Here is a 25,350-nt window from a genome sequence, read left to right as displayed (position 1 = left end):
AATTGACAAAATGAGAGAACAATAACTGCTGAATCAACCACCATATTCCTCCATTCTCCATGTTCTTCAGCATCATTTTAGATTATACAGCCATTTTCATGTCTTATGACACCACCTCTGCTGGGCATTATCCTTGCAATTCCATCATGGTGCACCTCTTCACCCAAACAGTTTCTGCCCTTTGCTCCAAATGCCAAAACTACTTTTGTTTGTTGCTCAGTATAACATCTCTCACTTCCATATTAAGTCTTTCTCTTAATTAAGGCCTTCATCTTCCTCTCACTCCATGACTCTCCACACATCTTCCTGATCTTTCTCATCTCTGTTTATTCCAGCTTTGCTTCATGTTCCACATTTAGCGCCTATGCAACACACTGTTCCTCACATTGCTTTCAGAAGCTTTTCCCTTCAATGCTAGAGAGGCTCTTTTGGAAAGCATAATGAACTGTTACTGTCATGGTCACACTTATATCAGCACTCAACATGTCACATAAGTAGCAGAACTTCTCTACTTTCCGTTTACTTTATACATTAGGATTCTGCACCCCTCTCCCTTTCTGCCCTAAAGATTATTCACACCACTTCAACTTTTATTGACCTAATTGAACAACCTGTACCTTAAAATGTGTTTCTTCCAACACTGCACACAAAACATGGGCATACAACCAAGTTTTCCAAGTTTTTTACTTTACATTTACTGTTAATATATTTTCTGTGTTCTCATATCAAATGTCCTCTATCTTATATCAATGACTAAGTGTTCTAATAAATAACCTCAAATCCTAATAATAAAATGACACCCACACTTGGATTGCTGCTGATGTTTTGTATAGATGCTGTTTAATTGATTGATATTTCATCTTTTGTTGACAGCCTGAAGGTATAAAGTCTGAGCTGTATGAAGGGGGAACTCTGGACCCACAAGGCATTTACGGTAAAAAAAAGAAAAAAGAACAAGAAACACCTAATTCTGAATTCAGGATAAAAAAGTGTTGTGAAGTTTGCCATTCTGACCTTGTTATCCTTACCATAGATTTTATTGATCACTCTGAACAATAGAACTTCTAAATTCTAAGTTACCTAGTTGTGTAGGAGTCCATGTAGATGTATGAGTGAGTTTCCCTTTGTAGGCCTGATGTCACATACATGATATGATGCATAACTTGCCTGCTTTTGAAATTTTGAAAACAACATTTTAGACCTCTTTGTTATAAGTTGAGGGTTTTAGGGCCTGGATTAGAGGGAGGAAGTAATGTCCTATCAAATACTAAAGCTGTCTGTCAAAGACAGGAACCATGGAGGGAGAAAAGAGAAACTGAAGCAATACTACATTGCAAAATTAAAGTCTCTTTTTCAGAAGGGTACATATATTTTGTTAAAAATATTTTGTAGGGTGCATTTTAAGTAATCAGGGCACCATAGAAACTGTTATGAAATTGTTCAAATATGTTTTCACTAGTTGAAACAAAATGCTTAACATCGTTTGTGTACCTTTAACAAAAATGCTAACATTTTTCCTATAAATTGTATAAAAAATTAATAAAAATCATGTAACATTTCTTTGTTCCCTTATAATAGAGTGTATATGAGTAGGTCTATTTCTCACACCAGTCTTTCAATTTACATCTTTCTTCAAGGTCTTCCAAAGAAACGACTAGAGTTCAGATACAGAATTCCTTCAAATGTGGTCCCTAAATCTAAAGTGGAACGCATGCTCAGTGTAAACGGTACCTATTTCTTCAAAACAACGCAATGCATTTTAGTTTTTGCCCATTTACAAAAACACTACTAATACAGTTTTCTATCCATCAGGGGAGGTACTGGGTGAAATTATTTCCACAGTGATCAATCCTGGTGGCCTGCAGCAGCTAGTCAACCTGCCTCGAGGCTCCGGTGAATCAGAGCTCATGGCCCTTGCTCCACTATGTTATGTTTATCACTATCTGGAGAAGAGTGACCAGTGGGGCCTTCTTGGACCAGACAACTTCAACATTCGTATCAACTTAAGGGGGAAAATGAGAGAAGGTAGGATTTGTATTCTGTAGGGGCAGAGCCGATATTCTTCTGGTAGAAAGATTTTGGTGTCTATAAGGAATTACAAGGCGCTCAAAAACAGCTTGTTGCTTATCAGTGATCTACTTAAACATTAAGTTCAGTATTTTTAATGCTGAAGTTATTTCTTCACAACCATGGTAAATATTTATTTGCCACATAAAATTGTGTTCCAAAGTTAGTTTATATATATATATATATATATATATATATATATATAAAAACTTTAAAATACCTTGTCTGTTCTTGCAGTTTACATCTGCCTTCAGTAGTTCTTCCATTTGAGTCTTCACATCCAACTTAAGCACTATAAGCCATACATTTAAGGTATTGTGGTTACCATAGTAAGGTCAATGGAAACTGTAAACTTTGTTTTTTATATTTATGTTTACAACCTGAATATGCACAATTTCAAACCATTTTCTAAAAATGCAAAATTGTTTTAAACAGCTTCAGAAAGTGGTTGTTTTTGTGCTGATCAACCTCTGTATTTACATCTAAACTCCACTCATGATGTCAACTGTGAGTAGACAAGTGAACAGTAAATGTAATCTCTTCTCAAGAAAAAATAATTTAAAGAATCAGTGATAACATAATTCTTTCTAGCTCTTTTCTTTATCACACGAATGCCTCATAAATACGAAAGGCATGTTTTCTTAAATCAAAACCTTCAAAATAGATGTATTTGGTAGCTTTTAGGCTTTCTACTATCACTCATCAACCCGTGTACCCTTCAGCCTGATAGTAAGCTGCAAAAGCAGACAAACTATCTTTAAAATTTATAATAAAAGGCTTTAGTTTAGAACACAATTTTATGTGACAATTTAATATATAACTTCAAAGAAATAATTTTGACTTGAAAAATATCCAACCTATCCTTTAAATCATGATTATGTGAGTTTTATAGGAGGTCCTCCAGCACTGCCAAATTCATTTCTAGCCAAACTCTTGATTGCTAAGTGAATGGAATGTGTTGGAAATTATAAACTTAAAAGACATCTTTCAGCACTAATGCTAAAAGAATGGAGTTTGGTATATGCCATTTTACTTAAGTGTCTACTTTTAAAATTTATTAAATATGAACACACAGGAAATAAAGATAAATCATATATTTAGATTGTGTCTGGTCATATTATTTAGCAAATCTAGGGAAAATTTAATTAATTAAACTAAGTTACTGAAGTAGATACTCTGTGTCTGGATGTGGTGGTGTTATTGGCAAAACAGATGACCTTGATGGACTAAATGGCCTCCTCGTTTATATAATGTATTATGTCCTAAAATTTGGATCTGGGGTAGCATTTTCTCATTCAGCTTTGAAACTATTAATTTAACAAAAATCAGGTTGTCTTCATGGTATATTTATAGTAGAGCACACCTTGCATTATTCAGCACCTTTTGCCCTTTTTAAAGTAGTGTAGTTGAAGTGGTTAGCGAGTCAGACTGGTTAAACATAAAACAGTAAGTTCATACTCTGTTGCTAACATCCTCTGTGTCATAGAGAAAATCTCCCTTGACAAAATATGGATACCTGTAAAATCAGTATTGTGTACAATGACTGTTTATCACTTTTCACAGCAATTACTAGTGTCTTGTCCTTTCGACGCCCAAAAGAGTTCTCATACAGCATTTGGAAGAATGGGGAGCCAAGCACCTGGTGAGCCTAGCATGCTTTCCTAGTTACAAGAGGGCCTTGCTAAAAGGAGGCAACCAGCCTTTGTACTAAGTCATCCTGGGGGCTGGGAGGGTGTTCTAAACAGCATCAATAGAGGCTAAGTAGTCATTTCAAAGCACTCATAGCCCACATTCAGCTTGTATTACCACAACCAAAGTGTCTATGTAGGAAAACATAGCTATTAATATTCTGAAGAGTGACATCACTACTTGAATTTAAAAGTTTGATAAGTGATTTGGGCTAAAGGAGCATTTCTCTAGTTCAAATGAATGAGCACTAGTTTAATGCATGCCTCATGTATACAATCATATTAAAACTAGACTTAAAAGAATGAAATGAGCAATTTTTGACAAATTGGATTTGTTACAAGTGTTTTGTCAAGCATTGTCCCCTGTGACAATGTACTGGAAAAGGCCTGTTACTTTCTATTGTTCATCATGTTATTTGAAAAGTAGAAAAAAAAAATTTTTCTTACTACTTAAATGCTAAATTTAAACTATAATATTCCACTTTATTATTGCAAGAGACTTATCTATTTTTAAATATCCAAGGTTGTTTTTAGTTTTGTATTCTCTAACAACTTGCTAATAGATGTTTTAACCTCATCCAATAGGCTGAACATGGTAAAAGCCCAAGAACTACTTCTGTCTGTCCCTGAGCTGTCACAGTTTGTGTAATGTTGATGCACATTCTCTGTTTTTTCAGGTTAACTGCTCTAGTAGTGAAGATATTAGGGCAGGTCAGCGTGCACATGTCTGTGAATCACATGGCTGTGTGCAACAGCATCTTCTGGTTGACAGAAAGGTGCCAGAAAGCAGATGGTTCCTTTGAGGACAAATCTGGATATGTTCCAGTCAAGCTTCAGGTGACAAACAAAATTCGATGTGGAAAATTTTCACACACAGTAGAACTGAATATGAAGTCTGAGTCCAGCCCATTTCTTCAAATGCTAGACCATTCTATCTTTCATGTGCTATTTATGTAAAACATATGTGATAGACTACTAAACAGTTTAGGAAATATCAGCTTGTGAAATAGGACAAAGTAGTGCATAGGAAAATATACCGAAATAAATAATAACATGACACCAAGCAAGTAAAGGTGAAGGACACTAAAATGCTTGATATTGCTACACTTGGTGCTAAAAATGATGAAAGTACAGTCACAGAGTTGTAAAGGTTAAATCTACAGCAAAGCCAAGGTCCAGTATTCAAACATTGCCCTATGAAGTTAAAGCAGGAAGATACAGAATTGGACTCCTTGGAGGAAGCCCCTTGGGACACTTGTGTCAGATCGCGTTGCACATGTTGACTTTTGGGATCCAAGTTTGCTTCAAGTAGCCCACTCTAAGGTTACTCATTTGTGCACAAACAAGAGAAGCTTAGTGAGTCATATCTATATTAAAAATGGTGCATTACAGGAACAACTGCTAGCAAAATAAGTTCTATTCAGGTATGTTTGCTTACTTTTAAGAAAGGCAGTCTACTAAAATCCAAATATGTGTAGCTACTTCCAGAAGCAAAGGCAAAAATATTTGAAGAGTATAACATTTTTTGTCCATGCGATGTTGCAGAGGCGTGTCAACCAAGACAGTCCTACAACATCCAGAGCCTTGAGGAACTCCGGGCGTATCTCATCCACCCCTGGGGCCCTGCCACCAAGGAGTTTTTTGACCACCTTGGTGACCTCAGTCCCAGAGATGGGGGAGCCCACCTCTGAGTCCCCAGGCTCTGCTTCCTCATTGGAAGGCATGTTAATGGGATTGAGGAGGTCTTCAAAGTACTCCCCCCACCGACCCACAACATCCCGAGTCGAGGTCAGCAGCGCACCATCCCCACCATATACAGTGTTGACACTGCACTGCTTCCCCTTCCTGAGACGCTGGATGGTGGACCAGAATCTCCTCGAAGCCGTCCGAAAGTCGTTCTCCATGGCCTCCCCAAACTCCTCCCACGCCCGAGTTTTTGCCTCAGCAACCACCAAAGCCGCATTCCGCTTGGCCTGCCGGTACCTATCAGCTGCCTCCAGGGTCCCACAGGACAAAAGGGTCCTGTAGGACTCCTTCTTCAGCTTGACGGCATCCTTCACCGCCGGTGTCCACCAACGGGTTCGGGGATTGCCGCCACGACAGGCACCGACCACCTTACAGCCACAGCTCCGGTCAGCTGCCTCAACAATAGAGGCATGGAACATGGCCCATTCGGACTCAATGTCCCCCACCTCCCTCGGGATGTGGTCGAAGTTCTGCCGGAGGTGGGAGTTGAAGCTATTTCTGACAGGGGGCTCTGCCAGACGTTCCCAGCAGACCCTCACAACACGTTTGGGCCTACCACGCCTGACCGGCATCCTCCCCCACCATCGAAGCCAACTCACCACCAGGTGGTGATCAGTTGACAGCATCCGCCCCTCTCTTCACCCGAGTGTCCAAGACATGTGGCCGCAAGTACTATTACAAAATAGAAGAGGGATCGGAGGGTGTGTTCCAACTACAGAGGGATCACACTCCTCAGCCTCCCTGGAAAAGTCTATTCAGGGGTCCTGGAGAGGAGGGTCCGTCGGATAGTCGAGCCTCGGATTCAGGAGGAACAGTGTGGTTTTCGTCCTGGTCGCGGAACAGTGGACCAGCTCTATACCCTTAGCAGGGTCCTGGAGGGTGCATGGGAGTTTGCCCAACCAGTCTACATGTGTTTTGTGGACTTGGAAAAGGCATTCGACCGTGTCCCTCGGGGAATCCTGTGGGGGGTACTCCGAGAGTATGGGGTACCGGCCCCCCTGATAAGGGCTGTTCGGTCCCTGTACGATCAGTGCCAGAGCTTGGTCCGCATTGCCGGCAGTAAGTCAAACCCGTTTCCAGTGAGAGTTGGACTCCGCCAGGGCTGCCCTTTGTCACCGATTCTGTTCATAACTTTTATGGACAGAATTTCTAGGCGCAGCCAGGGCGTTGAGGGGGTCCGGTTTGGTGGGCTCAGGATTAGGTCACTGCTTTTTGCAGATGATGTTGTCCTGTTTGCTTCATCAGGCCGTGATCTTCAGCTCTCTCTGGATCGGTTCGCAGCCGAGTGTGAAGCGGCTGGGATGAGAATCAGCACCTCCAAATCCGAGACCATGGTCCTCAGCCGGAAAAGGGTGGAGTGCCCTCTCAGGGTTGGTAGCGAGATCCTGCCCCAAGTGGAGGAGTTCAAGTATCTCGGGGTCTTGTTCACGAGTGAGGGAAGAATGGAGCGTGAGATCAACAGGTGGATCAGTGCGGCATCCGCAGTAATGCGGGCTCTGCATCGGTCTGTCGTGGTGAAAAAGGAGCTGAGCCGCAAGGCGAAGCTCTCAATTTACCAGTCGATCTATGTTCCTACCCTCACCTATGGTCATGAGCTATGGGTAGTGACCGAAAGAACGAGATCGCGAATACAAGCGGCTGAAATGAGTTTCCTCCGCAGGGTGTCTGGGCTTTCCCTTAAAGATAGGGTGAGAAGCTCAGTCATCCGGGAGGGGCTCAGAGTAGAGCCGCTGCTCCTCCGCATCGAGAGGAGTCAGATGAGGTGGCTCGGGCATCTGATCAGGATGCCTCCTGGACGCCTCCCTGGTGAGGTGTTCCGGGCACGTCCAACCGGGAGGAGGCCCTGGGGAAGACCCAGGACACGTTGGAGGGACTATGTCTCTCAACTACTGGCCTAGGAACGCCTTGGGATTCTCCCGGAAGAGCTAGAAGAAGTGGCCGGGGAGAGGGAAGTCTGGGCATCTCTGCTCAAGCTGCTGCCCCCGCGACCCGACCTCGGATAAGCGGGAGACAATGGATGGATGGATGGATACTTGCATTGTAGGATGCCTATTGGTTATAGAGTTGAACTGTAAAGTTCAGGGTTTCTTGTTGTTTCGTTCTCTAGCAGTGTATGAGTCACTTCATCTTTTGGTGTTCATATTGCAGGAATATGGAATACAGTAAGTTACCATATACTGTATTGGCATGGCTTTTACAATAGAAATGCACTATATCATGTAAACTTTTTGCATCAGTTCTCATTGAAAATTTAACCATGATGATATTTGCATGATGACAGTTAAAATCTGCTGGTCTTCTAGTCATGAAGCACATTGTTGCCTGCTTGCGGCTTGCTATGTTATCCTAAATAAGCCGTTTCACTCTCCAAGCTCCTGATGAAGAAACCAGTTGCTCTTTATTGAACCAATATGGCACCTTGAGGTGGTTTCACTATAGTTAAAGTATACAATACAGTATTATAATCAAGTTTGTGTTTGTCCTGTGTTGTATTGTTTGAATTATTTCTTTTACAGTTTATTGCAATAATATTACACCTATAAAAGGAGTTATTAAAATGAACTTACATCTTTTTAATTTTTATTTTCTTACAGAACTCTGGGGCAAATGCAGAAGAACAAACCCTATATCTGACAGCCTTTACTGTAATAGGGATAGCAAAGGGCATCCAAGCCTGCCCACTTCTGGTAAGATTGGCATTTGTACACTGTGTTATGGCCTGTTATTCCACTAGATAAAAAGTACATTATAAACTCATATTCCAGTATAAATAAATTTCTGAGTTCCACAAGTATATCATGTATTTTTTAGTCTTTAATGTCAGCATTGCAGTAACCACCTGAACACAGGACTGTTCAACATCAAAACCAGAGTACATCCAGCAAGAAAAAAGCTTATGTATAACATTACATTAAGTTCTCATGTGTGTATGTATATATATATATATATATATATATATATATATATATATATATATATAAAACACAATACAATTTATTTGTTGTATGGCCCAAAATCACACAAGAAGTACCGCAATGGGCTTTAACAGGCCCTGCCAAATGACAGCCCCCCAGCCTTGACTCTCTAAGAAGGCAAGAAAAAACTCCCCAAAAAAAATCCTTGTAGGGGAAAAAAATGGAAGAAACCTTGGGAAAGGCAGTTCAAAGAGAGACCCCTTTCCAGGTAGGTTGGGCGTACAGTGCGTGTCAAAAAGAAGGGGGTCAATACAATATAGTACAATACACAGAACAGAACAAATCCTCAATACAGTATAAAAATAAATTCTACTCCGTACTTCTAAAATTTTTAACAGTAGATGATATCACATAATATGATTTGGATTTGTTTAGATTCCTGGAGACCTTATCCATCAAGCTGCCTCCCCCATTTGGCTATTCCACAGCTGAAATAGCGCCAATCTGATGAAAAGACCCATTTTTCCCACGATTCCTGCGATCCTCCATCAGGGATGACTTTACCTTAGGCAGCCAAAACAACCTGGCAGGTGGGCCATGGCACCAAGTGCCACATTTGAGTACCAAGATGAGAAATAGAATAGGTGAGGGTTAGTATCAAATTATAACTATCATGTTACTTATGTTTTAGTGCTAATGATTAACAACAGAGATGCAGTCTGTACAGTTAATCAGCAGCTCTAGTCAGGATATGCTATACTGAAGTAGTGAGTCTTCAGCAGGGATTTAAAAGCTGAGACCGAAGGGACATCTCTTATAGTAGCAGGCAGACCACTCCACAGTTTAGGGGCCCTGTAACTAAAAGCTTGACCTCCCACTGTTATTTTATTAATCCTTGGAATCATAAGCAGACTGGCATCTTGAGATCTTAATGTGCGCTCTGGTTTGTAAGTCATGATAAATTCAGACAAGTAAGCCGGATCTTGGCCATTTAATGCTTTATATGTTAAAAGAAGGATTTTGAAATCTGCCCTAAACTTAACCGGGAGCCAGTGTAAGGATTTAAGAACTGGAGTTATGTGTTCATATTTTCTTGTTCTTGTAATAATTCTTGCAGCAGTATTTTAGATTAACTGGAGGCTGAATAAAGAACAGTTTGAACATCCAGTGAACACCACATTGCAGTAGTCAGTCCTACTAGAAATAAATGCATGAATTAATTTCTCAGAATCCTTTTTATTTAGAAAGCGCCTTAATTTCCCAACATTTTTAAGATGGAAGAAACATGATTTGGACAACTTTGTAATATGCTCTTTAAATGACATACTAGAGTCAAAGATAACTCAAAGATTGCAGGCTGATTCAGTAAAATTTATGGTGATTCCATCTGAGTTAAATGATGACAGAATATTGTTGTGATCAGCGTCATTCCCTCCAACAATTAACATCTCTGTTTTATCTGTGTTTAAAGACTAGTTCTCATCTATCCACTCCTTCAATTCACTAACACAACTAATTAAAGACAACATTGAAGAAACTTCATTTGATCTAAATGAAAGGTATAACTGGGTGTCATCTGCATACGAGTGAAAATTAACATTATGTTTCCTAATAATAGATCCCAATGGAAGCATGTAAATTGAGACTAGTAAAGGTCCCAGTACTGAGCCCTGTCGTTTACAACCCGCGTTAGTGCCGTTTCTGTACTATGACCAGTGCGGAAACCAGACTGGAATTTCTCAAATAAATTGTACTGTGTAAGGTGTGACTGAAGTGGATTGATGACTACTTTTTCTAGTATTTTAGAGAGAAAGGGTAAATTTGAAATAGGCCTATAATTATTTAGGATGTGTGGGTCTAGGTCTGACTTTTTAAGTAATGGTTTAATGACTGACACTTTTAGTGCATCAGGTACTGTGCCATGCAATAATGAACTATTGATAATGTTTAGAATAGGCGCTGCAAGAACATCCATTGCACTTTTTACTAGTTTTGTTGGCACTGGATCTAGGGAACAAGTAGTGGGCTTCATTTTAGAAATTAAAGTTAAGACTTCCTGCTCAGTTACAGGATTAAAATTACTAAAGTGCTGAATGCAATGTGAGACAGGATCTGCTAAGCTAGTATTTGGTTTGTACTGTGATTCTGAGATCTAGGATCTTATATTTTCAATTTTCTCATTGAAGAAGTTCATAAAGTCTGTACTGCTAATATCTGTTGGTATTTTGCATTGTAGATCTGAATTTCCATTTGTTAATTTAGCCACTGTTCTAAACAGTACCTGAGGATTTTTATTATTGCTATTATTTTACAATAGTATTCTAAGCAAGCTTTAAAGAGAGCTTTTTTATATTTTTTTTAACACTCTCTGTCCATGCAATTTGAAAGACATGTAGCTTTGTTGTTCTCCATCTGTGCTCCAGTTTTCGACACTCTAATTTAAGAGCACGATCTTTTCATTAAACCAGGGGGAGTTTCTATGTGCTTTGATCACTTTTGTTTTAAGGGGAGCCACTGTGTCCAGAGCATCTCTCAAGGTCACATTATAATGTAATGTTAGCTGATCTAAATGGTTTTCTATAATTACACTCGACTTACTCAAAGTATCTATAAATTTTGAAGCAGAATTACAATCTAGATGTCGCACTGTCTTTGTTTTAATCTGTGAGTGTGTTGGCAAGGGCAGGACTAAAATCAAATGTAATTAAGTAGTGATCGGTAATATTTAAATTTTGAATTTCAACTTTGTAAGTTACAATTAAATCTAATGTGTGGTTATGATTAGGAGTTGGACCTTTGACATTCTGACAAAATCCTACTGAATTTAACAAATAAGTAAAACATTTGCTAAAAGTGTCAGTTTCCACATCAATGTGTACATTAAAATCCCCCATCAGTAATATGCGATCATAATTTATAGCCATATCAGATAAAAGGTTGTTAAATTCAGTCATGAACAATGAATATGACCCTGGTGGTCTGTAGACCAGCACTATAATTGTGTTGGAATCTGTTTTAATATTTAAAATGAGTGCCTCAAAGGATGTAAAGTCGCCTAAATTTTTAGACGTGATTTGCGTTTTGTATCTATATATATAATATATATACATATACACACACACACATACATGTACAGTATATGGAATTAAAGAACACTAAGTATCATATGTACTGACAATTTGACAAGACCTGTCATCTCTCTGGAAGGTAATGATATATACAAATATAATGTCACATGTACATATACATGCCTAATAAATTAGATAATGGACATTAAACTATTATTAAAAAACTGCAACTAAATGTAGAGGATGGTCAGCCCAAGCTGTAAAACGAGAAATCAAAGGGGTTGAATGACTAATCAGCTAACTTTGTAAATCTATGGAATGTATGTAGTACTATTTGGAGTATCTATAGATTCATAATAAAAGTGTATTGCAGAATATAATAAGCTGAAAGCACTGATTTATGTGGTATCCTGTATGTTTTTCAGGAATACAGAGATCCAGTCAATAAAGCTAGGGATTACCTGTTCACAAACTGGGGGAAGATCAAGAATGTCTACACTCAGGCAATTGTAACATATGCACTGGCACTGACTGACAAAAGCAGCATTCCAGCTATTACAGCACGTGACGCCTTAAAGAAGAATGCAAAAGTCATAGGTAAACATCAACATGACATCTCTGAGCTTGTGTTTTACAACTTTATTCTCATTTCTTTCATTGCGGATGATAAAAGCACATTTAAAACAAGTTTCTGATTATATAATCAATATACTGTAATACCAAAATAAACAATTATTTTGAATACAAATCTGTGTATGGAACAAAAACTTACTACCAAGAAATTTTAATTTTCTATATGGTCTTTTATGGCATGTAATGATGAGCATTGTTAAATCTGCTTTTTTATGCACTTTTTAATTGCATAGACCAGAATTAGTTTACTACATCTGTACAAGTTTCTTGTGAGCGGTGCACATTTCTTATTTCTTACAAGTTCTTTCCTTTCTTGCCATATTACCTCTTTACTGAATTTATACATCTCCATTTTCTTTTTTCTGTTCTCTCAAGGTACCTTAAAACACAATATAATTTCCTATGTTATTTTTGGCTTCTCAGTTGTATTCCTTCATTTTACTATTGCCCATATTTGTGTGACTTACTCCAGAATACATCTGCTTATTCTCTCATTGGACATTAGGAATATGTTGTTTGTACAGTGACCAGTTTGTAATCAATGTGTCATTTATCCTCAACTAATATAAAACTCTGTGCTGTTGTGCTTGGTTAACCAATATTTCTTGATTTATGGAGGAATACAAACCCTTTCCAGGCTCCTTCAACTAAATAGTGCTAGATATTTTAAGCCAAATTTCAGGAACCTAATGAGTGAATAAACAGCAACTGCAGAAACATATTTAGACTTAATTTAAATCTTGACTCAAATGAATAATGCCATGACTCCTTGTAGAAGATCTTATTTTAGTATTAGGAATTATTTGCTGTGTGCTTATTGGCAATTATTTACCATATTTTGAGATAAAATATAAGATCTTCTCTAGTTAGGACCATCCATTTTTATTTACAAAGGCTATCCTTTTATTTGCACACCAGGTTGGTAATCAGCAATGTAGGGATTACAAATCTACTATAACTCATATTCCCTTTTTATATATTTAATAAGGGAACAGATGCAATTATGTTCTGATATTTTCTTTTGGTCAACGAGATAATATGAACTATTGGTTTTATATGTACTTGTACTTGTAATAGTATTTTCATATGACTCTCTCCTTTTTACTTATATTGCTATTTATTGCAAGTTGCTCAATATGTTTTCTAGGCAACCCTCCAATACAGAGATACTGGAGGGACTTGCAGACCAATTCTGACACTATTCAGCCTAATAAGGGTACAGCACGCATGGTGGAGATGACCAGTCATGCCCTGTTGACCACCCTACTGTATGGAGACATGCACTTCGCCAACCCCATTATGAACTGGCTAACTGAACAACAACGCTACGGAGGTGGCTTTTACTCCACACAGGTAGGATTCATAAATATTGGAGGCCAAGAGGCTATACTGCAATATTCCAAAGTACCCATTGTGGCCTAAAAGCCCATGAAAACATGACTCCTGACAAGTGCTGTTTGAGTATCATATTTGAACCAGAATGCATTACAATGCCACTCACTGGGACCAGACCCTAGTATAGCCATGGATCCTGTGAGACACTATTCCTTATATTTATAGTAACACTGCTAATTGCTATACTAATAAGTTTACATTTTCAATGACCTTGTAATACAAATCCTGTTTATGTACTACTTTCTGTCCCTGCTCAGTTAACTGAATTTGTCAGTGACACACTGTTGCCTTTTGATTTCTCAGGACACCATTGTTGCTTTGGAAGCCCTGACAGAGTATGCATTACTTGCTAAACGGTCCACCCTGGATATGATTGTCACTGCACTCTACAGGAAGGAGGGGAAAATGCAGGAGTTTGAGCTCAGTCAAGAAAAATCATTGGCAAAGCCTATTGAGGTGAGCAGTATAAAATGAATAAAGTGTCTGTGCATTACCCTGGAACAATAAATCCTAAGTGTGAGGTTAATTGGTCATCTGGGTGCTGAAGTAAAGATGTTTGTCATTTCCTAGTTGGTAAGAACTGCTACTGAATAAAACTTCAGTTGACAGTTATTATATTTTTAATTATATTTATTATTATTAATTATTGAATGCTATAGCCACCATAGCGCAAAATGAGCTGGGACCTCATGTATAAAACCTTGCTTAGATACTATACTTAATTTTTCTTACACTAAATTTGGCCATGTTCCTGAACAATGTCTTGACTATAAACCATGGAAGAACACATAAAATGAAACTTCAGCGAATGTGAACTTGAGGTACTACTGACTGAAGTGGAGAACTACAAAAACATTCTTTTTGCTCGTCTCTCCAAAGGAGTCACAAATAAAAGAAAACAGCAAGAGTGGGAACAATTGACAACAGCTTAGTGAAGAAAGCAATGTGCCATCATGCAGTCTTATTTATGCATTCCTCTTAGCCAATCTCAGGTGGAAGAGACAGTCCGTTTTTTTTGTTGCTATGCTGTGCTACGCTGCACAGGCCATCACAATGCAGCAAATCTTTGTGAGGCTGTACAGCATTATTCGCCCAACAAGGCCAAACACTACCACCTACCTTTTAATGATCCAACAGTTCGTTGTATCAGCAATCATGTGCGGGAGTTCCTTTCATTATATCTTCTGTCTTGTGGTGTACCCACTATGCCCTGAAATAAAGATTATACAAGTTATTTTTAATGTACTAAACTTAACTGCAATCCTATGAATTAGCCTTACTTACCATGAAGCCAACCATCACACACAGTAGGAAGTGTGCTCCCCATGCTACTATTTTATAAAATAAAGGAATTGTGGGTTGAGCCAGGCTACCTCATAATAATGTTAGACACATTTGAGCATCAATTATGAGTTGTTTATTATTCAAATGAAAGTTCTTTTTGTTTGCAAATTCATTATGTGATGGTGTATTTATTGCAACGTGTGTATTTAATTACACAGAAAATCTGCAATCACTACAAATTTCCATTTGATCTTGGCATGCTTATCCTGACCATAAGGAAATTGGATGTCTCTGCGCAGCATCTTAATTATACCATCTGATCTGGATGGCATGACATGGTTCAATGATGACTGTAAGATTCGTGACTAGTCAGCCAGTTCATGCTGAAAAGCGGCCATCACCAATAATTGTTAAAACATGTAGCAGATTTTGTGATTTCTGTGTGATGGTCACTGTAATGTAGGCTTCACTTCTGCACACAACACCAAAAGGATGGCTCTAAGAAGTCTAAATCCCCTTACTGTATAAGCCAGTCATCATCATGAGCCAAAAAAAAAAAAAAAAAAATCACAATCCCAATAAAAAATTAGCCTGCTATCCTTCAAAAGAGCCAATGCTGACATGGCCATTTATGTTGTACAAAAAACAGCTCACCCTTTTTATAGACAAAATTAGGTAGGCTACACATCAAGGCAATTAACATTAAATATATGCATTAGGCATTATTATCAACACTGAAGACAGCTTTATTGAAAAAGCCTGTCCATTACCTGTGATATATATAATCAGTTCAAAAACATGACAATGTGACCAACGTGTCATTTAAATGTGCAATGAAACAAGATTTTCTCTCCACTTCATTGTCCTTCTGGTTGGAGCTCCTAAAATGGCAACATCAAAAAAAAGTCTTTATAGGCCTTATGGATGGTTGAAGTTTGACAAAACATTAAGCCAGTTTCCACGTGAAGTTTGTGACTTTTTAGAAATGGATACAGGCATTAGAAATGGTGTATAGTATCCATGTTTCTGAGCATAAGTATTTTTTATCCATGAAGCCCTTGTTCATTAGCAGTCCTTTCAGCTCTCCAAACCAATTGAATTAAAATTGAGTTTTAGGGCGTAAGAACACCTCCACACATTTCTGGAGGACTGCCCTCTACCTATAAATGCCCAAGCACAAGGTCAGGACCTTCAGATCGGCATTGTGATTTTGTAGACTTTATTAAGTACTTTGTTTTATGTATTTTTATGATTTTGAATTGTATATCTGGCTGTGTTTGTTTCTAGATTGCCTTTTATGTATGTATTTATTCTTTATAATACATTATTTACATGGTTTCTCTCTCTCAATTATTCCTTGGATTTTTGTAAAAGGAGTGTTTTGTTCCTGAGCTTTCCCCATATGCCCCTGTGTAGGCCAAATCCTTATAGAAAGACAGGGGCAAAACTTTTTTTGAGCAGTACACCTCAAGCCTGGGCCTAGATTTGGGAGGCTTGGGTGGCCATTATGATATTATTGGGACAGTACTCAAACAATGCTTCATTTACTTTTTAGACCTTTCTGGCACAGCAAGCTGGCTGAAGAAACATGGTGTGGCTCAGGATTGTGTTTGTCAACATTCATTTACTGTCTTGTCTTTCCAGATTAACAAGAATGATGATTTGGTAATAACTACTGGGAACAGCCGAGGAGTGTCCGTTGTTAATGTAAGAAGAGACGTCTACCATTGATGCAAGATTATACATATGACCATCCCCATCATGTGCATTCATGTTCACATTGTAAACAGTCCATACTTGGTCTTTCACATTTAATAATAATAATGTATTATTATTATTAATAATACATTTTATTTATATAGCACCTTTCCCATGCACAAAGCACTTTATTTCTTATTAATTGACAGACAATTCTTCCATATACAATATATTCCTCAGTCTTAACTATTTCCAAGGTTTCATACTTATTCCACCACTGTGTTTACAATTTCTTTGAACTTCAGATTGACATTCCTTTAGCAGTTCACAGTATGCATACATGTATAGTGTTCAGTACTGACATGCACACATTCTCACTGACTACTTCTCTAGTCCTATAGGCCCTTCTCCAGTAAGTGTTGTGTGTGTGTGTGTTTTCATTTATGAACCCTAAGCCAAAAACGTAACAAATGAAAACTGACCTAAAAAACTATTTAGATAGTAGTTAATTGATTCCAAAAGTCAAGAGAATTAGCTTTAGTAAAGCACAGGGAATATAGGCAGTGACAAACAGTATTTCCTATTTGTATATTTTACTAGCTTTTACTGATATCTACGGTACATATTTTAGTCATTTCTTCTAGCTATTAGTGATGGGTAAACACCATATAACACTGCCCCAGAGGTTGCCTGTTACTAGCCTTTATGGATAGACACATAGCTAAAAGCTCAGCCATCAGCTTGTCTCATTTTTAGCTCTACTGCCCTCAGCAGTAAATTTTCATGTCTTCCTTTTTAGTTTCATTTTGCACATTGGCATTCTATTCCAGTTGGTTAGTTTATCACGGTATATTTGAACTTTGGGGGGGAATTAGTGATTCCACAAATAAACCCAAATTGTGCACATAGATCGTGGTATAGTTATTATCATAGGATATGAGAAGGTGCTTAAGATTCATTTTAAAAATCTCTTTAAGGTATAGCAACACTACAAATTTCTTCTGCAATTAAATAAAGAATATCTTGTTTTCTTGCAATTAAAATACATTTATTATCAGAAGTGTTGACACTTTGTCAGACCCTGCTCCATGTTGTTTGTGATGCAGATCCATGCTTATGCTCACCGCCTCTTTGTCTCAGTGAATTCTACCTAATTTGGTCCTTCGCCTGTTCATTTACTTACTACACTTTTCTCCTTTACTTCTCAACAGATTAGGACTATGTATTACCAGATGAATGATGCCCAGTCTTCTTGTTTCTTTGACCTTAAAATTGGAATTTCAATCAATAGACATGCAGGTAAGAGCCTTGGGTGTCAGTGTCTTTCAGAAGCAACGAGTTACCACAGTCTGATACGTGTTGTTTTATGGTTTTCTTTTCAGAAGCAAGAAGACGCAGACGTGACTTGGATGACATCGCCATAAGAATTACACCTACTTATACGCTTGAGGCCTGTGCAAAGTATGTTAGTTTCAAGACACTTAGGTTTTAGTCCATATCTGTTTTAAGGACTGCACCCATCCGCACTCTTTCCTTCGGCTTGCTAATTTGAGGGTGTTTTCAGTTTTAGTTTTGGTGCGGAGAGGAGCAATGGAGTGAATTTTACAGTGCAGTCCTTTCTATTAATGTTTCAAATATTCACAGGTATAAACCCCATAAAAATGAGATCTTCACTGAATCATCTCACACTGTGATGGAAATTTCACTTTTAACTGGTATGGAACCAGTGGAAGAGGACTTAGAAACAGTAAGGATGAAATAATCAATCATTCCTTATTATAGTAAAGCTTATAGTTGTATGTCAGGATTGAAACAGAACATAAACTTTCAGAAATCATTTCTTACATTTGTTTTACAAGCAGGTATAATTTTTCTTCTTAATTGTAACTTTTAATTGTGGTTTGGTCAAAATACTTGAACATGATTTTGTTTTTACCACAAAATTAAACAAAACTGTAGTATGTGGATGGATAAAATAAAACATTGTATATGTTTTATGGAAAAGATTTAAATGAACAACTTGTTTCAATTCTGCTAAGGGATCCTGATTAGAGAAATATAAATGGAAATGGAAAAGGTGCCAAAAAGAGCTAAGTGGCCACAATTACTGAACTTTTAGATGCAGATGGAAAAAATATCTAGTATGAAATCTATTATAAAGGGAGTTTGCATTACTACTGTATCACAGGGTGGTGCAGAGATTTTTTTTTTTTAAGTTTTCAGGAAATTGTGATGCAGATTTTGCAGCTGTTTTGGGTCATATTTGTGATTTCAGTTCAACAGCTTTTAATCATTCAGCACCTGAAAAGCATGTTGCCCTACTTTTATTAAATGTGTTCATGTACTCTTTAGCACAGAGATTTCTTCTTGCAGTGTTTCTGGTCTAGAACGCTCTTCTTGTATTGCATGTCTTTCACAGAATGATTCTGTATTTGTATTCTTCATTCTTTTAATCTTTGCAACTCGTTAGAATGTTAGAACATTTAAATAGTTTTGAAGAGAACACATCATTCAGTCCAACAAAGCTTGTCAATACGATTCAAGGAATATGTATAATATAAAGACACATTTTGTAGATCTCCAAAGTCCTACCATCTTACCTTTTGAAAGATATATGCAAAATTTACTCTTAACAAGTTTCCATCTGTCCTTCAATGTTCTTGCTAAATAATTCATTACAGTAAAAACTGGAATCCACCAATTGCCTTTTAAGCCTCAAGCACATCCCCTCTTAATCTCGATTTGAAGGAGTTAAACCTTGCAGCCATGGAGTCACTTCAGTCGTCTTGTACTCTCTTTAACACTATGACTTTTTAGGTGCATTCACATAAAATCCATCTGTCGCATCTGGATATCTGTCCACATGAAGTGACTCATCTTCCATTTGACAGATTTTTTTTTTTTTTTAATTTGGCATAAAAACTTCAAGGAAATTATTTGGAAAGTTCAGATTTTGATGAGTTATCTCAAATTTGCTGTAGAAATTTTTGATCCATTTAAAATGCATTTGGCAAATTTTCAGAATTGCTCATCTTAAAACAGACATTTTTGTGACATCATTAGCTAAAACATTTACTATTTCAAATTGACCTTGTAAGAGGTTACTTCATCTTGTATATTTTCCTCTTTTACACGTTCTTTAGCTATTCCTGATGGCAAAACAAATCCACTAAAGTTTCTACAGAGTCATACACACTGCTGTGAAGTTGCCATCACGTCAAGGTGCTTGTGTGTGCACAGGCAGACTTCAGCATAGATTTTATGTCTCCTTTGGTGCAAAGTTCAAACATTTTTTAAGAAATTCAAAGTACAATCAGCCATGTCTTCCACAACCAAAAAGTAATCAGTTGATGCAGTTTTTACATGAGTTGAGTCAGATGTATCTTTCTCTGAGAGCTATTGCAGCCATTACAAGCTCATCTGAGCTTGGCTTTTAACTACATAATATTGTAAAATGCTATTGAAAATGCACTATACAAAATAAGTAATTACATTCTATTATTATTCTTATTTTTGCATGTGACTAATTGTTACAAAAATATTTAATAAACAAAAAATTGATATTGGTTTTGGTGAAGGACAGTAAATAAATACAAATTTAAAAAGACGGAGACAATAAAACAGAAAAGCCAGAGAAACACAACATCTGTGGAGAACGAGATATGTCTCAGCTGTTTAGGAGGATTTGGGAGACTCCAAGGTCGAGCTCAAACTGTTTTAGTCTTGGGGCAGCGCCATTTTCCCAATTATCATTTGCTATCATTATCTGTTTCCTTTTTTTCTTCAACTACTTCTTCATTCATAAAATTTATGAGAAACGACCCGTGTTGAGCTTCACTGGGCTTTGTGAGCACTGTGAATACTTTGCACTGTGTGTTTATACTGGCTTTGTAGTTGTTAGATACTGGATGAATGTTTCACTGCTGTTGTTATGTTTGTATTTGTGGTATTGGCCAGTTTTAATTGATTTCACTGGGTATTAAAATTGGTGAAGTGTAGCAGCTGGCTTTGTTTATTTGGTCAGGATGTGCATGTTATGTCTTTAGTACAAAAGCCAGAAATATTTTTAATAGGGATCAGGAGAAAAAAAATGAAAGATTGTAACCAAAACATCAGCCCAATCCTTTGATAAAACCTAAACACAAACCAAAATGTTTTGTTGGGAAGACTAAAATTCTGTATTTTGGAAAGTCAGATTGAGCAGAAAGAAAAGTACACACCACACGAAAACAATATCTGTCCAATCTAATGTAATGACCTTTTATACTGATGCACGATTGACAAAGCATGCTGCGTGCTCCTGGTCAGTAACCATAGTAAAGGAAGCTGCATGTTCAAAAAATGGTGATGCCCTACAGAAAACAGAACAAACAATGAAAATAAACAAGTGTCTTCAAACACTTTTCAGATTCCGTACATAGCAAAACCCTTAAATCAAAAAAGAAATTCAAAAAACAGTGCAGAATACTCCATAAAAAAAATTTAAAAATAAAAAAATAACTCTTTCATGGCTGAGGATGGATGCTCTTAACAGGTTTTTTTTAGGGCCAATGCGGATCACTGCCTTCATGTTACAGATCTGCTGGCTTGACCAGACACAGACAAGCCTTATGTTCTATATTAAGATGTTAGCTTTGGTATTTTAATAATAAACTATAGATGTTAACTGTTCACTTTTTATTAATAAAATTAAATTCTGTAGTTTTATTGTACAGTAACCATAAAAATATTAAAATTCATAAAATGTATCTTTTTTTAACTAAGAAGAATGTGTACTGAAAATATTTATTCATAATGCATATGGCATGAAAGAAGATAAAATGTTTCTCATACTTACAGACTGTGATACTGTTTAATTTCTTCTATGATGTATACTTATCTAAAAGAAAAATTATTTAAAAAAAAATTAGGTTTAGCCATTTGTCTTACAAAACATATTCTCACACATAGATTCAATTAAATGATATTGGCAGTTAAACATTGCTTAAATGTAAATATACATGAACTTTTTTTTCCACTATAGCTTTTTGTGCTGTTATATATTTATACTATATTTATACAGTTTAATTATTTTTGAATAGTGTACAAGATAGATATTCCTAAATGTTGAAGTATAATTATAAATATGGGTTATAATTTTAATTAAGCAGTACTTGTTTCTTACCAAAACCTTTACTGCGTGACACACACAAATAAATAAATAATAAACCCAGTGCAAACCTAAAAAAAGGGAGATTTTTTCAAGAAGATATAAGACTAAGATGCCTAACATGTTTACAAGTATAATAGACATATTTAGCTGTTAAGCTATTGAGCCTGTCATTTACTAAGTGGCCATTTCCAAATCATCTTCATCTTTTATTTTTCTAGTTCAAAATGTAATCTGCTTAACACAAGTTCGCTCACCATCCAAACTCAGACAAGCAACATTCTGTTCAATTAAAGGATAAAATAAAAAGGTCTAAATTCATTATAGCAGCTTATTTTGCCATTTTTCTGTTTGCACAGAATGACTCCTCCAGTTCCTTTTTCCCAGTTTATTACTCAATTTTCTTTAATGAAAATCTTCTCTCTCTCTAGTAAAGTCTGTCTTGTTGCTCTCTTTTTACCGGATATTTGCTGCAAAAAAAAAAGACATGAGCTTGCTCAACTATCTTAATACATTCTTCAAATAAAGGAGTATTACAACAAAATTACCATAAAGCTTAGAAAAGAAGATGCTGAATAAAAAACATTTTTTTATGATCAGCCAATTTACAGATCTCCAATCAAGTCTTTTGTAGTGAAAATTGGCTGATTTAGATCAATGGCCGATTGAACCAAGGACCATCTTTAAAGGTGGTGTTTTTGGTCCTGCATTCTTGCAGATTAAAGTCCAACTTCCCAAGCCACTTCTTCTGCTACAATTCTGTCCCATTAGGCAGAAGTGACAGTAGAACATCAGAATTACTGCTCCATTGGAGGCCATACTACAGGTCCAGAAAAGTCTTTAATACTTCTCAGACAAAAGATAAGAAAGACGATTGACTTCATTGCATGCATATGGAGCCTTGTGTGCCCTTGCATCATTGAAGCCTCATAGGAACTCTGTTATTGAGCAGACAGGCCTCCATTCACATTATGCCTTTTTTTCCCACAGCTAGCAACTGGACTGGACCGGCTGATCTCGGACTACACAGTGGATGACAATCGTGTTATTGTTCAGGTGGAATCAGTGAGTACAGTGTCTTTGGCCATCTTATATTATTAGCAAAGATATGACCAGTTGGTCTTGTTGCCTAAACTGTACTATTTTGCCCTCAGATCCCATCAGACCGCCATTTGTGTGTAGGGTTTAGGCTTCGTGAGATGTTCAAGTCTTCACTGCGGAGCTCAGCCCAGTTTAAAGTATATGAGTATCATGAACCAGGTACTCTGCAGCTGATCCCATGCCACTCTTCAAGCTTAAGAATGAACAGGCCGTGCCAATCCATTTATCTTTTTGTTTTCAGATCGCCAGTGCTCCATGCTGTACAAATATACTGGAGACAAACATTTAACTAGAGTCTGTCAGGGCGAGGAGTGCAAGTGCATGGAAGGTAAGTTTAGTTGATGTCCATTTGTCTATCAAGAATCATCCTCCATGCGGTGGGTTGGTGCCCTGCCCGGGATTGGTTCCCTGGCTTGCGCCCTGTGTTGGCTGGGATGGGCTCCAGCAGACCCCCGTGACCCTGTGTTCGGATTCAGCGGGTTGGAAAATGGATGGATGGATGGAATCATCCTCCACTTCATAAAAAAAAGAGTCCAGTGTGAAGAATTCGTGTCACATAAATAAAAAGAGATGACTGGCCTGAAAGTAGAGAAACCAGCAAATCTCATGTGAGTTGTAAATGAGGCACAAACACAAGGTAAAATGTTTGGAATCCATCCCGTATATTGAAATTGGAGTTGTCTTAAGGAACTGATCTTTGGTCAATTCTGGATAGACAGAGAGTAAATAGGAAGGGTGGGTTTAAAGGCAGGAAGTCGTGTGAGGTCATCAGAAGGTGCTTGAAATGAGCCCATCTGTAGGAGTTGTTTTTTTCTTCAGTAGGTCTGTGGGAAGAGGCGGCATTAGTGCACAGTGCCAACCTCTGGTCTGGCATGTCAACATCCTCATTCAAACCCAATTACCTCCCAAGCACACGTGTGTCACACGGTCCCTCTCAGCCCAGACCTGTCGGGTTGGGTGGCCCAAACTGAGAGGTCATAAACATGAGAAAGAGCATCGGCTTTGGCTTGGAGGGAACCCCAGCAATAAATGACCTTGAACCAATAAGGCTGTAGGTCCAAAAACCACCTTGTTACTTGTGGGTTAGATTCCTTGTGTATGGCCATCCACTTTAAAACAGCATGGTCGATCACCAAGGTAAACTCATGGTAATACCTCAGTTGCATCATAGCCCATTTGGTCTCCAGAGCTTCTCGTTCCACCGCCACACACGTGGTTTACCGGCCTAACAGTTTCCGGCTCAGAAACATGATAGGGTGTTCAACACCATTGATACTTTGGCTCAACACAGCTCCAAGTCCTGTTTCTGAAGCATTGGCCTGGAGAATAAATGAAGTTAAGTCAGAAGTTTTTAATATAGGTGCTGACGTTAGGGCCTGTTTAAAGTCACGGAATGCAGCATCCTCTTTATTATTCCATACCACATTGTTAGGAGCCCACTTCCTTGTCAAATCAGTCAAGGGAACTGCCCTTTTGGAAAAACAAGGTACAAACCAGCAGTAATAATTTACTAAACCGAGAATGGCATGGACCTGCCTCTTGGTCTTTAGATGGGGCCATTTCACCAACCTTAGAACACTGTGGTCTAACTGTACCCCCACCCACCAGATAACCTTAATATTTGGCCAACATTAACCCAAAAAGACATTTTTTGGAAATAATTTTAAGACCGGCCTCACATGTGCCCGAATAGATGACCATGTCATCCAGGTAGGCGGCACTCTAGGCGCAGTGGGGTTGCAGCACTTTTTTGTCCACCAGACATTGGAAGGTTGCCATAGCCCCGTGCAGACCAAATGAGAAGACCCAATACTGCCAGTGTCCTCGGGGGGGGTGCAGTCTTAACTTCTGCTGAGTCTGTTAAGGGAATTTGCTAGTACCCCTTCGTCATGTCAAGAGTGGTCAAATACAGTGTATTTGGCTTGAGTAGTTCATCAACCCTCTGCATCAGGTATGCATCAATTTGGAGACCTGATTAAGGCAACGGAAGTCATTACAGAAACTCCAACTCCAATCAGGTTTGGGGATCAAGACAATATGGTTGGACCGGGGGGTGTGGCTTTTCCTCCATCACGCCCAGTTCCAACATACGCTTGATCTCCAAGTCCACTTCAGACCCTTTTGCCTCAGGAAGTCTGTAAGGGTGTTCACAAATGATTACCCCAGGTGCAGTCACTATGTCATGCTCAATCAGAGAGGTCTGACCAAGTGTTTTACTTACCACCTCCAGGACAGACAGGATCACTGCTTCCAGCTCCCATCGTTAGTTGGCAGTCAAATTAGGGCCCGAGATTAAGGCGATTTTGGTGAACAGGGCTGGCCAGAGGAGGGCTCTGGGTCCTTATCCTTCCACAGCTTTAGCAAGTTCACGTGGTATACCCATTTTCTTGGTCTATGACTTGGTTGTTTAACCAAATAAGCAGAGCAGACACACTAGCAAACACTGAATGCTGAAAATCTGCAGCGTCATACCTACTGGTGTGCTCATAATGGATTAAATAAACAAGAACACCTGGAAAAGTGCAATGAAATCGTGATAAAAATCCTAAATACCAAGTTAAAAAAAAAACAACTTTAAATTATCCCCCTGTAACATACGTACATAA

At 38.0% G+C, this 25,350-nt stretch overlaps 1 protein-coding gene across 1 annotated transcript in view; it reads left to right on the top strand.

Moving 5' to 3' along the window:
* Window positions 1–25,350, top strand: part of c5 (complement component 5) — a 92,149-nt gene that overhangs the window by 62,242 nt on the left and 4,557 nt on the right. Inside the window, exons 22-37 of the mRNA XM_028808547.2 lie at window positions 874–934; window positions 1,638–1,727; window positions 1,813–2,025; window positions 3,631–3,709; window positions 4,433–4,592; window positions 8,096–8,188; window positions 11,910–12,081; window positions 13,265–13,470; window positions 13,816–13,968; window positions 16,441–16,503; window positions 17,706–17,793; window positions 17,877–17,955; window positions 18,139–18,241; window positions 22,634–22,708; window positions 22,798–22,903; window positions 22,986–23,072. Coding sequence (XP_028664380.2) covers window positions 874–934; window positions 1,638–1,727; window positions 1,813–2,025; window positions 3,631–3,709; window positions 4,433–4,592; window positions 8,096–8,188; window positions 11,910–12,081; window positions 13,265–13,470; window positions 13,816–13,968; window positions 16,441–16,503; window positions 17,706–17,793; window positions 17,877–17,955; window positions 18,139–18,241; window positions 22,634–22,708; window positions 22,798–22,903; window positions 22,986–23,072 — 1,828 coding nt within the window. The remainder of the gene's footprint in view (window positions 1–873; window positions 935–1,637; window positions 1,728–1,812; window positions 2,026–3,630; window positions 3,710–4,432; window positions 4,593–8,095; window positions 8,189–11,909; window positions 12,082–13,264; window positions 13,471–13,815; window positions 13,969–16,440; window positions 16,504–17,705; window positions 17,794–17,876; window positions 17,956–18,138; window positions 18,242–22,633; window positions 22,709–22,797; window positions 22,904–22,985; window positions 23,073–25,350) is intronic.

Source organism: Erpetoichthys calabaricus, chromosome 9 (assembly GCF_900747795.2).
Source record: "Erpetoichthys calabaricus chromosome 9, fErpCal1.3, whole genome shotgun sequence".
NCBI classification, from domain to species: domain Eukaryota; kingdom Metazoa; phylum Chordata; class Cladistia; order Polypteriformes; family Polypteridae; genus Erpetoichthys; species Erpetoichthys calabaricus.
Note: the sequence above shows the minus strand (reverse complement) of the source record. Positions and strands in the feature narration are given on the sequence as shown.